The sequence below is a fragment of the Carcharhinus amblyrhynchos genome, chromosome 16 (genome assembly GCF_965287045.1).
Source record: "Carcharhinus amblyrhynchos chromosome 16, sCarAmb.v2.hapA, whole genome shotgun sequence".
NCBI lineage: Eukaryota > Metazoa > Chordata > Chondrichthyes > Carcharhiniformes > Carcharhinidae > Carcharhinus > Carcharhinus amblyrhynchos.
In genome coordinates, this window is record NC_137339.1 from 48983411 (window position 1) to 49003358 (window position 19948).

The following is a 19948-nucleotide window of genomic DNA, read 5'->3' on the forward strand; positions in this document are numbered from 1 at the left end:
TTGTCCATTTTATCCACACTATCTACATCTTGAAATGTGTTGAATCAGTGGAGTGTGAAACAAGAAGAGTATGGAACTGCAGACACATAATTGGGTTGTTTCTATTTCCATAGTCATGTTATTTCCCTAATCTGTCACAAGAGTTTAACATTATTGGGAGTTAACCTATTTATAAAGCAGGGATAAAGAGATGTCACATGACATATGTAGCATGTAGAATGTGGACACATCATGTATCCTCAGTGTACCTACAAGTAGCACTTTTACAATGTCAGAATATTGAGTCTTTGCAGCAGAGAATCTCTATGTTTGAGTAATAATTTGCCCTTGGTCTGCAGCTTCAGACTTAAGTGATTATTCAAAAGTAAAAGGCTGGCAAATAGTGCAACTAGGAAGATCTTCAGAGAGTTAGCAGAATGAGCATATAGGACAAGATAAAGTCATTAAAAATAAAGTATTTTTGAGGTGTAATCACTGTTGCAATGCAGACACCAACTCCCACAGCTGGCACTGATAATGACCTGTAATGTGATATTGATGTATGGATCAAATTTGGCCAAGGCAGCAGTGAATTGCACAGTCTCTAAATCGGCACAATAAAAATATTTACATTCACACTAGAGAGCAGACATGGAGCAAAAACTTCCCGTCCTGCCCGCCACAGGAATTGTAATGGGTGAGACAGAAAACTTAACAGACCAATGAAAGGTCTGTTGAGCTTGGGAAGGACTTTGTGATCGCGGAGTGTGCATGGCCAGAAAATCCCACCCATAATCTCAGTTTAACATTTCAGCATCTCCAATACTGCAGCACTCTCTCAGTACTACACAGGAGTGTCAGCCTAGTTTTGTGTTCAAGTCTCTGGAATGGGATTTAAACATGCAACCTTCTGACTCAGAGGTGAGAATGCCACCAACTGAGAAATAGTTGACACATATAAATTAGTCATTACTTTTTCATCTTTGCACCTTATACTTCTAATTATAAATTGCCAAATTATTTGACATTTTTCTGATATTATCTATCTACACTGTTTTTTCAAGGAATTCTGTATTGAAATGAATAGCTCTCTCTCCACGCACCTCCTTCAATATTTTTCTCTTCAATGTTTACTTCTACCCTTTGTGCATTCTTCTCAAGAACCCACATTGTTGTCTTCTCACCCATGCAGAAGGACTAAAAAAAGAACGAATATACTTCCAAAATTATGATAGGCAATGGAAGGATTCACATGGAAAGGCCATTCCTTCTGCAGAATCTGCAAAAGGGCCATCATTAAAATTATTGCGAAGAGAAGGAAGAAAGAACTTTCAAGAAGTTTCTTTACATTATTGCAACACGGAATACTTTACTGTGGGGATTGATACAGGATCAGGTTGTTTATGGGCTGTAGAATGTAGATTAATTTACATACTCCCAAGTAATCTGTTTATCAGTAGTGATAAGGATGTGCGAGAGGCCATGGGACATACATTCCACATAGTTGCAGTCACATAAGTTGAAGCAGTGGAATACCTCAGTTAATAAACTGAATTAACACCTATGTCCTTGTTCACCCATAACCATACAACATTACATGATGTCAGGAATTGGGCTGAGGTGGCACAGGGGATTCCAGTGCACCAACCTGTTTGTTTTTCATAGAATCATAGAACCCTACAGTACAGAAACAGGCCCTTCGGCCCATCGAGTCTGCACCGACCACAGTCCCATCCAGGCCCCATCCCCATATCCCCACACATTTACCTGCTAATCCCTCTAACCTACACATTCCAGAACACCAAGGGGCAATTTTAGCATGATTAAAAAACTCTTTTAAACTATCATAACTGTAAAACACAACTTGGGACTCTGAAAATAGCCACTTGCAGCAAAGTTCAGCTGGCTTTTAACCTTGAGGGCTTAATACATAATGGATTCCTCATTTGCCCTTGGTCCTGCGATAGAGAAATCCTCACATTTTTACCAAATATTAATTAAAGACTTCACTATACTGCACATAATGTCAGTCATGGCTGCTACAGTTCAGACCCTTCTTTCTGCATGGGCTGTGCAGAATCAGTGCCTTGAATTTACATGATCTTTGCTGTGTGGTGGGAGGTAGATCACTGAGTTTATTCTGATTAACGTACAACTCAAACCAGTTTTGATCTAGGAAAGAGTAAAATAATAGACCATCTCACACAATATATAACTACTTCTTCAGTGGGTAGTGCAGCGAACAGCCTTACCAAAAGACCCAATAATTCAAAATACAATATGAGACCTGAAAAATCTCTTGAAATATATTGACACCCCCTGTACTATAACAGAGTTCATTGTCCAAAGATTTTATGGCGCTTTTCAACAGACGATCCTCTGCAACATTTTGGTAGTGTAAGTGAAAATAAGAAGAACAATACAAGTGGTGGATATGAACAATAGCATTTATTTGTAAGAATTAACCATTGCTGTATTTTTAAGAATTAACCATTGCTGAATTTCTTTCAGCCACTGGATTTTGAAACCAAGAGAACACACAGTCTGCTGCTGGAGGCAGTCAATAAACACGTTGACCCGCAGTTTGAAAATCTCAGATCCTTCAAGGACTGGACCAGTGTCAGGGTGATGGTGAAAGATGTCAATGAGCCACCTGAGTTTGTGTCGCAGACGAATGTGATAGATGTTCAAGAGGATGCCCATGTGGGAAGTGTCATTGGTTCTATAACTGCACGGGATCCTGACTTAACAAACAGCCCCATCAGGTACAGGTTTTTTTCATTCCTATTGCCTCAAGTGTGTGTATGGAAGTAGGACTTGAGCCAAATATCTGTTTGCCATCTATGTGCATGTAAATTTATAGGTTTATATGTGTTGGAAATGCTTCATTAAATAAATACTCATTCACCACACGAATAATTGAACATAAAAATAAGAATTGGCATTGGTGAGGCCACATCTCAAATTTAAGGAAGTAAATGCATTGGAGTTGTTTCAGAGGAAATTTTCTAGATTGATACCTGGAATGAATGGGTTGTCTGATGAGTAAAGTTCAGAAAGGCTGTGCCTGTTTCCAATAGAATCGAGAAGAGTGAGGGGTAACTTGACTGAGATCCTGAACGGTCTTGACAAGATGGATATGCAAAGGATGTTTTCTCTTGCGGGTGCGTCCAAAACTAGGGGGCTCTGTTTTAAGATTAAAGGTCAGTCTTATAGGACAGAGATGTGGAAACAAATATTGTCTCACAGATTGTGCGACTTTGGAACTTTCTGCCTCAGAAGGCAGTGAAGGCAGGGTCACTGAATATTCTGAAAGCAGAAATAGATAGATTCTTATTAGGCAAGGGAATCAAACATTATCAGGGATAGATGATGTAGTGATTGTCCCCTTACTCTGCTCAGTTGCTCATAAAGGGGCAATGTTTATCCATTTAAAGGTAACACAGGTGGAAAATGTGAAACTCAACACAAACAGGTCAGCCATGATCTAGAGCAAGTTTGAGGGGCTAAACAGCCAAATTCTGCCCATATTTTATATGGTCATATGTTTGCAACCAAGGTTAATGTTAGTTCATATTCTCCGCTCTGAGTCAGAAGCTCATGAGTTCAAATCCCACTCGAGACATTTGAGCAGTGTCCAAGTTGACACTGTCATCTTTCAGGCCAGACCGTGCAGTGTTCCCAGATGGACAAGGAAGATCCCATGGCCCTGTTTGAAGAAACTTTACTTCAGGTGTCCTGGTCACTATTTATCCCACATTATCTGGTTGATGCCTTATTTGTTGGAGTTTGCTGTGTGTAAATTGATTGCTGGATTGGTGTGTGATTGAAGGCAGTTGGCTACAATAGTTTGCAATAACTAACTTCTCACTTAAGAGTCAGCCATATTGATATGGGCTGGAATCGCATATAGGCTAGCTCAGGTAAAGACAACAGGATTCCTTCCTGAAAGAATATGACTGAAACATGGAAGTTTATAAAATTTTATGGATGAAATTTCCCAATCTGGAGACAAAGTGCAATGGTGGGCAGGAAAGTTGTCATGATTCTGGCTGGACACCGGGTAATCCTCTGCTTTTTAGCTCATTAGTTATGCCTCACTTGGCAGGCAAATCATTTGGCAGGGCAGGCAGGAAGCCACCTCATGGCGTTGAAGTTCCTGTCGCCATATTTAAAAGGCAACCAGACAAACATTCACTCAATGCAGGCCAGGAGGTCCACATTCCTCCTCCAGATTCCTTGTGGCCACAGCTCATATTGAAGAAGTTGGAAGATTTGAGCAACCACATTCCGAGACATACAAGGGCACCTCTGGCATTGCCTTTCACTCGTCTCTAGATAATGGCATGGACAGTGATATATCCATGGTCAGGCCAGTGCTTGCCACTGCAGTGGATCATGTTCAAGTGGTCTTGCTGCCTCTTGCTGCTCAGGCACTTGCTCCTCACGTGCGATAGGCTGTCATTCTTCTCACCTGAATCAGAGCTATTATTAAGACAGGATTGCCTGCAGCCTGTAAAGCCAATGTCAATAGATGTGTGAAAGAACTGAAGTGATACATTTAGTGAGTATGTCCTTTATAGGTTTCCCTCTGTCTCAAAACCAGCAGACTAAGCCCTTCACCTGGCTTGCATCTACATGTGGTAACCCCAACCCTTTGAAGGTAAAGGACATCCTGGAGGAGCAGAGATGGGTTTTCCTCTCATTCATACATGAATGTGTATGAAAACCTGGTTTTACCAGAGTGATGTAAGCCATGCCCATTTGTTTCCACTACTCTTGGAACTCCACAGAGAGACCATTGCCTTTGTAGAACAGAAAGAATAACTGCATGATTTCTTGTCAGCCATGATCATTCACTTGGAAGGATGAAGGTGTAGAGTCTCAAACTGACTGCCATCCAACAACCATTTCCCCTGAAGGCATCCACATCCATCACTCCCTGCCTTTGACTTCAACCAAAGGCAAGTGTCACAGAATGTACAGCAGCTCTTCACCTTACTGAGATCTCAATGTTAGACCCATGAATTGGGAGTGAACCTGCTGCAATGTGGCTTCACTATAGATGGAACACAGCAGAGCCTCTTTGATACGCAGTTGCCCCATAATTATCATGGTGTCCCTTTAGTTAGTCACTTGTGCTGATCTTGAACTCCACCCACCCAAAAAGACTCTCCCCCCACCTCAAAGGCTGTCTCTGACTGATGAACTGTTTGGAAAAATGGTGCACGTCACCTTTCAAATTTTGTCGACCACCTTCTATCCTCCTATTCTGACCCAGCAGCGCCCCCCAATCACCATAGACCTACCCAATATCCCCAGCCCTCCTCCCTCTGTCACCTTGGACTCTATCACAATCCATCTTCACATCCATTCCCTCTCCTCAATGCCAACACCAGTTAGCATATGCATAGCCATCCTGCCCCTGCCACTGCCCCCTCCTGCTATCTGAATAACCTGTTTTGCACCCGTCTGTGACCCATCCAATTGGACCTTCATTCACCCTGGAACTACTGGGAGAAACACCCACCAGACTCACCCTGGAACTACTGGGAGAAAAGGAGAAAACATCTATGGAGCTCAAAGTCATGGAACAGCTGAAGCTCACCAGCCACTTGTGCTGATCTTGAACTCCACTTATAAAGTTAAAGTTTATTTATTAGTCATAAGTAAGGCTCACATTAACACTGCAATGAAGTTGCTGTGAAATTCCCTTCGTCGCCACAGTCCTGTGCCTATTCGGAACAATTCACCTAAGCAGCATATATTTCAGAGTGTGGGAGGAAACTGGAACACCTGCAGGAAACCCACGCAGACATGGGGAGAATGTGCAAACTCCACACAGGCAGTGACCCAAGCCAGGAATCAAACCCAGGTCCATGGAACTGTGAAACATCAGTGCTAACCACTGTGCTACTGTGTCACCCCGGTCATATACAGCTATAAAACTGAATCACCTAAATTCTGAATGGAAGGGAACTGAATTTGGAGGAAGAGCTTAATTTCAGCAAGGTGTCTCTTAATGAATATGTATGAGATGTTAATAAATGCAAATGGAGTTCCTGACAGAAAGCTGAAGCTGCCATTGATTCACCTTGAAAGTCAGGAGAACAATTTATCCTGCCACTGGCAAACATATTTTTTGCCTCCCATCAAATTAAGTCCTCCCATCCATGATCCCATGATTCCTGCTTTGGTAGGAGGAGAAAATTCTGTCCTCTGACTCTAGGGCTTTAATGGCCTAAATCTTCCAGATGTGTGACCCAAAATGTGCTTCAGGATCCTACGGAAGACCCAAAATGCTGACGTCTGTAGAAATTGTCTGAAATTTGAGTTCTTCTATGAATCCCTCCAGACCTGAGTTAGAGTTGGAGACTTCAGACCTTTTTAACTTACTTAACTGAATAGTTGCCCAGAAAATGCTAGGCATGTTAAATGTTAGGGTCCTGCACCAAAATCCAAAATTACATTAGGACGCCAGACAAGACCCCAGCAATTTTTCTACTGTGGCATAAATGTGAGGAAATCAAACTTCCTTTCAAGAATGATTCCACTGACAAATTAGGGATTTTTTTAAAAAAAAGAATAAACTTTACTTAATAATCCAATTTAAATATTAACATTAACAAAGTTTTAGTTGAACAATATTTAAAATTGAAAGGAAGCAACTTTACTTTCGAGCTAATGGTAGTTTCAGTTCCAAATAAGCAATTTTCCTCTTACAGACTTAAAGTCCATTAGCTCTATTTCAGTAACAACTTCTGAGCTGAAAATAAGTTATTTACTTTCACTCCTTTGAGCAATATGTTTTCCAAACATGACTGCATCAGAATAAATCTGAAGTTTTAAACATTCCCCTTAAACAAGAAAAAAAACCATATATTGTGCTTGTATCATCACATGGACTAACTTCTAGGTAACTACAGAACTGATCCCACCTCCTGAATCATTTGATAACGTCCTCCCAAAAACCCCAACTATCCCTCCCCAACCACTTGATTACTTCACCACCATCTGGCAAAACCACCCCACTCCTAACCAGACCTGATGAGCTTTCAACCTGACTACCATTCCCAACCTGACTATCCCCTCACACATCTGCCCCTTCATCCACCTGCCACTCCACCTAATTACCCTATACCCACTCACTCATTCATCTACTCATTCATTCAAGCTTCACTAATATTTATATGAGACATTTAAACTTATCATATGGCAACTACTACCATAAAGACGGGGTATGTCTTGCCCTCCCCCCACATTCCCTCTCCATCCCCGATGCTGCAGCATTATGATGGGATTCTCTGGGGGAAGCTGTGTTCTACATTTCTGGAGAAACAAGCCTCGGAAGACCTGGCAAGAAATATAGAGAAGCATTTAGATATGGAAGAGTTTGGAGAGCCCATCCAGTGTTCTTAATTGGACAGAAAACCTGCCCACGTGATAATATCAGGGTAGCCCTCTTAAAAATCCCAATTAGTTACCCTTAGGACAAGATTGGCATCTGAAAACAATCCCAACCTATGTTTCTTGCATCCTGAGGGAAAATTCAGTCCTTTGTGTCCTCCTCACTTACCTTCCCACATAGCTTTGTAGTACTGTTAGAATACAAAAGTGACTATGGATTGTTTAACATAAGATCCAACAAAACCTCTTTATTACAGTAGAACAGACTCAATGGGCTGAATGCCCCTCCTCCTATTCCTATGGCTTGATCACATCACCACTGACTCTGACAAGCGTATTTCACCATAGAACTCAATTCCAATTTGTCATAACTATCATTGGGCCTTGTCTGAGGGCTTGACCAGTTTAAATGTCCAATCAAACTCAACTGTTTTAGCTTCTCTTGGATGCATGATCATCTATCTGAGGGGATCTGGCCTGGCCTAAGACATGATTAACACTTTCTAAACTGGATTGATGATTCCTGGTCAATCCCAATCTAATGTGATTAATATCAAACCATATATATTTAAATATTTCTGAATCTCACTTCCCACTTTAAATTCCATTTTGTCATAATATCAGTTTGTTAGATGTCTCAATTAGGTCATCTTGAGGCTTAGATATTTAACCATGAACTGTCTATTGTTAGTCTTTAATTATAGATCACAGATCATTATCATGTATGATGCTGTTCACCATGCAGGTAGGCTTCAGAGTGTTCTCTCCAAGTCTATTCCCATGCAACTCCATCCATCATACCATGGGTGATACCACTCTGCATCCCATTTCAATAGCATGCAGGCACATAATATAACATTTTTTATCTTATTTATAACAAATTACATAAATTCTGCAAAACCTGTCCATGGAAATTCATTGATGTACATCATAAAGAAACATATGCATTTCTCTTGGTGATAGCAGCAGAACATTGCTGGTTCTGTTTTCAGCTTAATACAACCTCCTTTCAGCAAGACAGTCTTTGCTGAGGAGTACTATAATCTACAAACACATTTATTTGATTTTCAAAGTCTCCTTTCTACATCACTGCTTTCTTTATGTGTTTTAGAAACAGTTTGCTTTGAAACTTTTCACCCTGCAAAAATCTGGCTTTTACATTGGTGGAGTTACATTCCCACAAAAACACATTGCTAAGAAAGCTAAGAAAATCTTCAGGATCACTTTCCCTACTCTCTAACATTTTGATCACTAACTCTCTCTTTGAAATTCCGAGCCAATAGTGTAACTTTAGTTTTTATACCCCATCAGGAATGATTTTTTCCATACATATGCTCCTGTGTGATAAGGCTTGCTTTCAGTGCTCACCTTACAATTCTCACATCCCTCCATTCATCAGACTCTTTTGGTATGTATGTTACCCTGATGCTGACTTTCAGTAGTTGCCTTTTGGGATAAATTGCCATATTATGTAAGTTGTTATAACACTTTATACCATCATCCAGCCCTTTATCAACTGCACTGTGCTCTTCATAACTGTCAAATTTATGAGCACATGAACTGTAGGGTGCCTCCACTAATCACCTTCCACTAATTGCTCAGATTCTGCAAATCTATAATGAATCCCAATTAATCATGATGAATGTTTGACCCAACCCAAGTTTCACCCAAATGTTGGAGAATTACTGTCTTCCCATCATGCCCTAATATTTTGCCTGGCCCTTTCCACTCTTTAAGTCACTATTTTATAGTGTACTAAACCCCCAGGATTAATATTTATCTCTGATGGCCTTATGCGATGCTCCAAGGTTCACCAGATTTTCTTTAGATTTCTTCCAGTGACCAATTAATATGGACTGTAGTTCTCCCAACCATTTGAAGTGAATATTTTGCGCAGACAGCACTCATCAGGGCAGATATTAGCTTACAAATTGGTTGTGCAACTAAGATCTTATGGAGCATCTCATCGATCGCCATGTGATTCTTTTTTCACAATGCCCATTAGTGAAGGAGATTCCAGATGCAGTGTTCATTACAACAATGTTCATATTTTCATACATAATTCTAAATCCATAATTGGCAAATTCTCCCCCTTAGGAATTTAGCTGGTGCCCCCAGTCCCATCCCTATCCATTTTACCATGATTTTGTCCACAGCCAATCTTGTCTTTATCCTGTATTAGTGTAAACAGAGTGCATCTTGTTCACATGTCTCTATGATGTAAAGTGAAAATGCTTCTATGCTTGCTCCACACTTTTAAATCTATAGCTACTACCTCATTAAAGTTAAGTGAAAATTGGAGACTTACAATAGGCTGTGATAATGTCCTCTAATCCTTTTACCAGGTATCACACTTTTCATTCGTCTTTTCAATAAGTGTTGTGTACTCATCATCAACTATCTCTTCCTCCTTTAATAGAATTTTTAACCCGTGAAAAGGGAAATGAACAAATTACAAACGTAACTTTAAACAATTTGTTTTCTTTCTCTCAAACTGCTATCACCTGATGCCATTAAAACACATTCGAGTTAGAAGTATCAGGATTTGTAATTTAGTAATGTCCTGATTGGGAAATTAAAGTGAAGCTCATTGGTTAGTCACAAGCAGGCTTACATTAACGCTGCAATGAACTGTGAAAATCCCCCAGTCAACATCTGTTCGGATACGCTGAGGGAGAATTTAGCATGGCCAACGCACCTAACCAGCATGTCTTTCGGGTTGGGGGAGGAAACTGGACCACCCAGAGGAAACTCACGCAGACACGGGGAGAATGTGCAGACTCTGCACAGACAGTGACCCAAGCCAGGAATCAAACCCAGGTTTCAAATTGCAAATTTACCAACTTTCTAAAGACAATCACTTTTCATTTTCCAATTTTATCTGTGCACAGTGGTAACAATATTTCACTAGATAAAGGTAGAAATCTATTAAAGTGGCTTACTCCAGCCATTTTACATGGAATCACTCATCGTTTGAGTGATTTTAACATATTATCATCTGAAGCAAGCAGAATTTTCATATTCACTGACCTTTCTTTAATCCTAACTACTAAGTGAATTCAAATAATGGGGGCAATTTTCCCATTGCAACCCACAAATTTTCTGGCGGATCCAGTTGAGAGAATCATGTGTCGGGCATTGTCACGGGTTTCACGCATGCGTTGGGAATGCATGCATGCCTCCCAGAGCCAGGGAACAGGCACAGTCGAGATCGCGCTAGAAACCGGCAAGAAAAGAGGTAAGAGATTTTCATCTATTTAAAATATATTTTATATGTAGTTTACATGTGATTATCGGGCCCAGCAAGTTCCATGCTGAGTCCGATAGTATCACCCACCCCAACAGGAGTACTTTATTCCAGCGGGATTTAAAGTAGCTCCCCACTTGTGAGGAAATAGCAGGAGACCCTGCCGGAGTGAAGGGGGGGGGGGTGCAATCAGAGCCCCCCCATGAATTCAGATGGCGGGGGGGTGATGTCCCTGGGCATGGGCACCCTGGCAGACCCAGTTTGTGTGCCCTGGAACTGCCCAAGCTGAGGGGGCACTTTGGCACTGGCCACTGCCAAGGGGCAGTGCCAAGGGGGGGGCAGGGCCGTGGAGGAGATTGTTGAGGTTGGGGCGCCCTGCTACATCTCTGGGCTTGAGGTAGACCAGCGATTGGGGCAGGCTGGGGGAATAGCCTGTTGGTGGGGGGAGAGAGTTGCCTCCCTTTTGGGGGGGGGGGTGTCTGCTGTGGTGGGGGGATCGCCACTGCTGGGAGTGGTGGGTGGGGGGGGTTGCTGGACATTGGGCTGCTCTGAGACCTGGGGGCGTGTGGGGGTCGAAGCTGGCCCAGGAATTGTTGTTGGAGCTGCGATCGGGATATGGGGGGCGCTGGAGGGACGGCACTGCAGTGGTCCCAGGTTGGCCAGCAGTCGAGCTGGCCAGCAAATGGGAGACTGACAGATTGGGGCCACTGCGCATGCGCAGAGCTCCAGAGCTGTCAGACTCTGGTGCGAATAGGCCCTGTCTCCAGAGTTTTTAATGATATTTACGATTGTGACCTCTGCAGTGCACAGAGTGGGGAGATTCGGCTCTGAAGTTGCACTGAAAAGAAAAACTGGCATGATCGAGACCAGTTTGCTCGCCAATTCAGCAGTTTTGGGAGAGTCAGCCCCAACATTTCAATCAATCATCCACACTGTGGATGTGCAACCACTGTCCAACACAGCATAAATGAAACCCCAGTAATATATTCACTACCAATGTAAAGTTTCTTGTGACCAGTACAATTCCATCAGACTAATCAATATCTCCCCCATCTCTTCCAAATCATCTGTATCATGCATTGTCTGGAAAATCCTATGGTTTTGTTTTGGACAGCTTATCACATAATGATATTTTGAATCACAGCTGTTTGTAATTCCCTGGGCATTCCTGGGTCCAGTCTTCTGTTATTATTGCCCCATTTCTGTCATCCGCCAGATCTCTCAAAATGGTCTCCAGCCTCATTTCTTTTCTTTGTGCTTCTTCTGTTATATTAACAGCTGTGCCCCATATCTGAACAGTTTTGAAATGCCACAAGCATTGAATCCTCCATCATCTGTGACACTGAAAAATGTCCCATTTATGCCATGAAAGCGATTGGAAATGATTGCTTTCCCAGGATTTTTTAAGCATCAGATATTTAATCCAAAAGCATTTCTCTTTCTGGGAATTTAACTGCAGTTAAAACCAGGAGTCTATCCAACAATTTGAAAGCAAGCACTCAACTGGGAATTTCCAAACAGAATTTCTGAAATTTTGTATATTGTCTGTTAAATTTCATGAGATAATTTTCTGTAGAATAACTATCTATCTTTCTAAACAACTGATGATACCAGAAATCTTAAACCTTTTGCGGTGTCCAACTGATGACCCTCTACTCTGAAAATACTTTGTTATCCTTCTTCTGTTACAAAGCAACAGTGCCAAGACCAGACTTTATTTCTTTCTTCAATAAGTACATAACTAGTGTCCATATATCTACTTCATTTTTCCATTGTCCATTAGGTTCAGATTCAGAGAATATTTGTGGTAAATCATATTTTGACATGTTGCTTCAGCCATTCTTCTTAAATATAGCTCCAATTACAGTCTTCTGTCTAAAAGAAAATCAACTTAGTTTCCAATCTTCATCTTTTGTAAACCATTCTCTGCTGCCTTAAATCAATCCAAATCAGATGATGAAGTACAAAACAAGACACCTTTTTTTGATAGTAGGCTTATTCACAGAATGCAGCCTCATAGATGTCTGTCTGCTAACTATTATTCCAGTGTTCCAGCTGACTCTTTGTATGTGGTATCATACCTCTGTATCTTTAATGACATACTTAACAAACTATCAACATTGGGTGGCACAGTGGTTAGAACTGCTGCCTCACATCTCCAGGAACCTGTGTTCAATTCCCAGCTTGAGTCACTGTCTGTGCAGAGTCTTCACATTCTTCCTGTGTCTGCGTAGGTTTCCTCCAGGTGTTCTGGTTTCCTCCCACAAAGTTATGCTGGTTAGGTGGATTAGCCATGCTAAATTCTCCCTCAGTGTACCTGAGTAGGCGCCGGTGTGTGGTGACTAGGGGTTTTTCACAGTAACTTCATTGTGATGTTAATGTAAGTCTACTTGTGACACAATAAATAACTTAAATATGTAGCACTTTAAACAAAGGATAACAATTCTTCTGTTCTGGAGGACAGTGCCCAATCCAAACTGTATCGTCTATCTCAGTACTTGCACCTGTCAGTGCAGCCTATATTCTGTAGGCTGCCACTTTGTACAGCACACTCAGAATCTTGACAGCTAAATAAGAGAGCTGTTTTGCTGCAGAGGATGATACAGGGTTTTATATGAAGGCTCAGAATTAATCATCAAAAACAGATTATATATTTCCTTCATCGTCTAGGTGCAGTCTCGTAATACATGATCAGTTTGTTGCATGTTGTTTGGCTGATTCCATTGAATACTTCAGCTAGGTTTCTTTTTCTGCTTCTTCCCTCTCTCAGCCCCCATCTGAAACCCCTTTGATCCCCTCCCAACTGACCATTTCTTGTTTCTTTTTGTGCATTCCTAAACCTCTCTGTAACCGCCTCTGGCTCTATAAGCCTTTGAGATTTCTGAGATCCTCCAATTTTCACCTCTTGTCTATTCTGAATATCCTTAAATCCATCATTGGCAGACATGCCTTTAGCTGCCTTGACCTTAAGTTCTGGCATTCCTTCTCTCAACTTCTCCACCTCTCTACTTCTCTCCCCTCACCTCCTTTAAGACATTCCTTAACATTTATATCTTTGACCAGGTTTTTGCTTATTTGTCCAAATGTCTCCTCAAGCAGCCTCAGTGGCAAATTTTGTTCACTAACCTTCCTGTGAAGCACCTTTGGACAATTAGATTAAAGATGCTACATAAATGCAATTTGTGAACGGACGCAGGCTATTCAGGTACATCACAGCCAAGTCACATCCCTGTTCTCATCGCACACTCAGAGTTGCTCACTAGCCTCCAACAATCACTGCATTACGTCCTGAACTGCAACTCTGAATGTTTAGCCTTCTTTCTTTAGGGTGAGTAATCACACGAGATAAGAGGGAGAAAAAAGGAACTCATGACATGAATGTAATTGGAACAATACTGTTCTCCGATGTATAACTAATTTAAATTGTGCCCAAGTGAAAAGTTCTACTATTTGTCTTTTAATAGCTGTCAGTAACAGATTTATATCAGCATTAATAATCAGGGTAATCTAACAGTCAGAACTAATTAGCAATTAATTATCATTACCATTTAACAGCAGTTTAAGAAACAATCTCGTGTGCTATCAAGTGTTGAATTGCATAAAACCTCCAAGATTTGCTCATGCTGGAATCAAGTTATTTAATGGTAAAGGAATTGAAGCACAATTAACAACACAACCATCAGGAAATTCCCAACTATATTTATACTTGATGCACTGACACGTTCACAATGCAGAAATTGGGTTTATTTATATCACAAACACAAGAGAAGTACTGCCTAGTGGCCAGAACTGTGGGATAAAATTTCATTACATTTCTTTTCTGCCAAGTATGCATTTTGGTCGACAGATGTGGAAGAATCAATACAACACTCCATATGCTTTTCAGTTGATCAGTGCTTTGCCTTTGCCACACCTCACCAGTTGACTCATTGAGTGCTGAGCTGTATACTCACGTTCATTGCTCACCTCTACGCATTTTGTCCAACCGCCTACTTTTCAAATGTGAATCGAAAGATACCATCAGGCCTTTTTTAACTGAGGAGTATCAATGATTTCAGATGTCATATTCCCTTCTTTCAAGTAAAACTGAACTGTGATGAAAGAATATGGATAGAAACCCCAGCCTGGTGTCTGTTCCCCAACCTGAACTTGTTCTTAGTCAGATATGGTGAGGCCATTCATTATGTTCTCAAATGTCACCCTGGCTGAATCAAACTTTTACAGAAATCAATTAACACTTATGTATATATTTATTCATCAACAAAGGAGAAGTAATAGTGAACTCACGTCACTGCAAGGTGTAAATTTCACCCATTTTGTCGAATAATTTTGATAACCTTTTCTGCAATATATTTATTAAGTTAAATTTAGATTTAAATTGTAATATTTCCACAGTAAATGCAGGGTAGAGCTATGGGCATAGTGAGGAAATGGGCATAAATTGTGTATGAAATTGTTCTTGCTAAGGTTACAAGTTCCTGCTAGAATGTGTTTTAAAATTATTAATTAAAATGTATTTAAAAGTCCTTTGCAAACAGAAAGACTTTGCATATTTTTCAACTAAACACAATCTTGGAAAGGTAGCAGCCATTCCCTGCCTCCTTTCCCAGGGCAATGGTTTGACCAATTAAAGTTGTTCTGCCTTTGCCTGGTTTGGATTTTTAAAAAAGCTTGGTGGTTAACATTTCCCTAATGCATTTTCCATGACAACATTTCTACCAATCAGAATCATCTTAGCAATTAATTAGCACTCTCTTCTCATGTAATATAAACTGTTGTTCCCTTTAGACTTGGTATTCTTGTCAATTTGTCCTGATGAGTGTGACAGAAAAAGCTTCGGCAGCATATCTTTTTGTTTCTTTTTCAGCAAGTATTTGCAGAATCACAGAAGTAAAATCTTCCATGAACCAGCCACAATTGGGCAGCCTAATGGAACATGATTATTCATTTTTACTTTGCAATAAATAATTTCTTCATATATTTAAGAGTGATAACCTGGTAGTTTTATTAATACAGCTGAAAACAGATTGGCAGTCGGAGCTGCCAATGCTGACAGATCCACTGTATGAGCAGCGGCCCGCTCAACACTATGCTGCTGCCCTCTCCAATGAAATTAGGCCCCACACCAGTTTTTAGCGTGATGCATGCTAGTGCACTCTGCAATGTACGAATGAGGGGGATTCATTTTGACAATTACGCTGAAAAAAACCAACAGGATTTCCTCCAGTTTTTACGCAAATTCGATATTTCAAAATTCTTTGGGAGAATCCCACCCACGATTTTTAAGCCAGAGGAAACAGTTTACAACTGGCATAATTTGTGTTTCAATGAATTGCCTTAGTACTAATTATGAGTGATATGTATGTAGGCAGATAATTTCCCCAATAGGTTTATGATACCAAACAATTGTGATGGTAATTCAAAGTGAGCTTATGTTACGACTGTGACAGCTGTAGATTTACTGCAGTTGTAATGCAGTAATGGAGTCTGAATCGGCATTCAGAGTTTGACTTGAAACTGGATCAATGAGCTTTGGACTCCTTGAAGAAGGGACATTACTCTGCTCCACATGGGAGTCAGTTCAAGCTTTGTATCTGACTTACACTCTGCAAGATTAATGTCAGTGAGAAGCCAAAAGCACTTTGCACAGATACCAAACTGGTCATATTATTTGTGTTTAAAGGGGATATAGAGATTATTTTAATGAGCTAATGATACCTGAGGTGTTAAAATTGTTGTTTGGTGGTATGGAACTTGAATGTTACTGAAAAAAGTGATATGCCGAATCTTTTTGCCTTGCACTCATCAGAACATTTTCCACTATAATGGGAAAACAACAATTTTTACTGCATGAGAAGAAAGTATTGAGCTGTTTGTAAGTTAACTGATTGGTAGAGTGCTATCATGGAGAATACACTAGGTGATTGGCAGTTAATTGGCAAATATTGTTTGAAATTTAAACTAGGTGATTTGACTGATTGGTCAAGACATTGCCTTGAGAAATGAGCCAGCAAACGGCTTTGATTTATTGTGTTTAATTGTCTGCTAAGAAAAGGGCCTCGTAAGTTAATAAATGTAACTTCTAGTATGCAAACCCCTCCTCCCCCCGCCCAGTATGCAACCTGGCCATATTGCAAGCCTGAGTGACAATCTTAAATTAGTTGTCATCTTATTTCTTAGCACACTGAGGATTATTTAAAAAATATTGTCCAATTGTTGTATCACATCTAATGTTCAATACTACGAGTGATATTTTACAACTTTTTGTCTAAGTGTCCAGTAGGCTTGGAACTGGGAGAGTTCTAGATCCATTTTCTGGGCATGTTTCCAGCCTCCTCTCCCCCCCGCTCCCCCCATATACACTCAGGCTGCAATAATTTGCGTGAGTTTATTGCTTGCTGAGGAAGCCTGTAGGCAGGATTTAACGTGCCTGAAAGCGTGTAGAGGGAGGTATTACGCATGTGCAGAACACATATGCTGCACATGCGCACTAAGTAGCACAGGTCTGACAGACAAAGAGTGCTGTCGGGCTCCTTCTTCTGCAGGCTCCACAAGTACACCCACTGCCCCCCTCCCCCACCCCCGTAATCATAGGAGCCCTCGGTCACAGATTTTGCCCACACTACCCAGACCAATCGCGGACTCCCTCCCTCCCCCACCAATCACAGCCCCACTGCCCTCCCTCAGCAATTGCGGCCCTGCTGCCCTCCCTCAGCAATCGCAGTCTAGCTGCCCTCGCCCCATTGATCACTGCAGAGCAGCAGCAGGGCCCCCCTCCCTCCTCCACAGTCCCAGCAACACAGCCCCCCCCCCCATACGCCCCCACAATCCCCAGCAACACAGCCCACCCCCCAGCGGGTGTGTTTGTTACCTACCCCCCAGGAACACACACACCCACAACCCATGCAGTGATGACCTCAGGTAGTGCTGCTTGAAAAGTCCTGAGGCTGCAGCACTGCCACCTCAGAGGCTTTCCGGCATATCCCCACCTGCAACAGTGCTGCCTGCACTCAGATCCAGCAGCTTCCCAGGATCCCAGGCCATTGCTGAGACCCAGGTTCGTGCTGAAAATCAGGCATCATACACCATGATCAGCTACAGCCTCCCACCATCCCCTCCCACCCCCACACACTCGCAGACTCTTCCCAACCTGAAACACAACATGATCGCCACGAAACGACTCCCTGTAAGCACCATGGAGCCACCCGACAGTGGGCACTTACATCCTCACTAATCCTCACTGATAGAGTGCCAGAAGCCGACTTTTAAAGAGGAGTTGTTTTCCAGGCTGATCTGGCTGGGATGAACGATGTGGTAAAGGCAGGCATGCTTATAAATTAGGGTGTGCAGCTCGCTAATTGTATTGAGATGAATGCAAAAATATTTAAATTGGTGTCTCATTCATTTTGGGCAGAATCCCCTTTTTCCCTTTCGTAAAGTGGGAACTGGCACGAAAATGGGCACAAATCGCACTAATCACTTCATGCCCCAGTTCACAACCACATCGCACCCGAAAACAGGCAAGACGCGGTCACAAAATACTGCCCAAAGCTTTGAGTTTTGCACGTTTGGACTGGTTGGGTAGGGTTGAGAACGGCAGCTGGGACATTCTGTTTGATGTGATTCACCAGTCTTCAGACTTATGGCCTACATACCGAGCATCACATCGCCACTGAAATTCATATATCATGTTACTCATTTGTGTGATAGGCAGAAAGTCTTGTTGTCTTGATGGGAAAGCTGCTGGCGCGGAACTCCAGAGGCCAGCAGCTTTTTTACCTTCAGCAGTGCCACTGGGGAGAGTGTGATGATTCCAGCTGCTGGAATGGCACCCAACTGAGGCTTTGCATTGAGGCGAGACCAAGGCACAGTTTGTTTTGACGGGATCGGAATCCTGGGAGAGAAGGGAAACAAAGGAGGGTGGTTGATAACAAGGTCAGGAGGATGGGTCTCATTGTCCCCACCTATCCCGCCCCCACAACTTCCTGATCACACATCCATCAATCAGACAATGTACCTTTGAATGGCAAAATGCATCCCGCACCCCCCCACCCTTCCATCCCAGGAGACAGCAAGCAAACTGCCAGGGTTTGCTTGCCATGCGGAATGCATTGTGAGAACACTCACTAAATGTTTTTACCAATATTTCTAAAAAAGCAAAACAGGCACCCTCCATGAAGACAAACTATTTGGGAACTGAAAACACATAGACAATATATACAGACAACAGACAACATTCATTCTCTCTCCTGAATGATGCGAGATTAAAGATAAAATTTCCCTCCCTGCCCCTTTCTCTCTCCCCCCTTTTCCCTCTCTCTCTACCTCCCCTTCTCCCTCTCTTTCCTCCCTTCCTTTCCCCTCTCATTCTCTCTCTCTCTCTTTTTCTCTTCCTCAGCTGTAATAGACCCAAGTAAAATGAAATTGTGATCATTAACCAATTTGGTCACAACTGACAGCACAAAAACTGACCATAATTTAGGATTGATTTGTTTTTTTCTATTTAATGCATAATTGCTCTGCAGGGGATTTCAAGAATGATTGTCTTAATGCTCCCTTGATACAACATCTAATTAATGTCTCAGAGCTGAATTGATACTGGGTTTTTGTTCCTCAGGAACATAGAAAATATGAGCAGGAGGAGGCTATTCAGCCCCTTGAGCCTGCTTCATCATTCATTCTGATTATGGACGATTATCCAACTCAATAGCCTGACCGCACCTTCCCCTCACATCCTTCACTCCAAGAGCTATATCTAGCTGCTGCTGCTTGAAAACATCCAATGTTATAGCCTCAACTACTTCACTGGTAGCGAATTCCACTGTGGGTAAATAAAAATTCTCTTCATAAGACCATAAGATATAGGAGCAAAATTAGGCCATTTGGCCCATCAAGTCTGTTCCGCCAGTCAATCATGGCTGATATGATTCTCATTCCCATTCTCCTGCCTTTGCCCCGTAACCCTTGATCCCATTATTGATCAAGAACCTTTCTATCTCTGTCTCAAAGATTCCTCCTCAAACAGTCTCCCCTGGATCCTCAGATGTGAACCCTGGTTCTGGGCACATGAACCAACAACATCACCAGCCATTTCTCGTTGCACAGATAATGCTTGGGTAGTGGTGGCGGTGGTGGTGGGCAGGGGGGCGGGGGGGGGGGAGGGGTGTGGAGAGATTGCGAAATAGGGATGAATTTAGGTCAGGAGGGATGCTAAAATGTTAAAGTATTGAAAACTGAACCCAACCCACTGCATACTTCACCACTTCAGGTTTTACCAGGGATGGGCTTCCTCAAGATTTGTGCCCATTTAAATAT

The 19948-nt window shown here is 41.9% G+C and overlaps 1 protein-coding gene across 1 annotated transcript in view; it reads left to right on the forward strand.

The window, feature by feature from the left end:
* cdh22 (cadherin 22) overlaps window positions 1-19948 on the forward strand; it is an 871134-nt gene that overhangs the window by 579368 nt on the left and 271818 nt on the right. The window contains exon 7 of the mRNA XM_080205062.1: window positions 2491-2744. Within this exon, the coding sequence (XP_080061188.1) occupies window positions 2491-2744 (254 nt within the window). The remainder of the gene's footprint in view (window positions 1-2490; window positions 2745-19948) is intronic.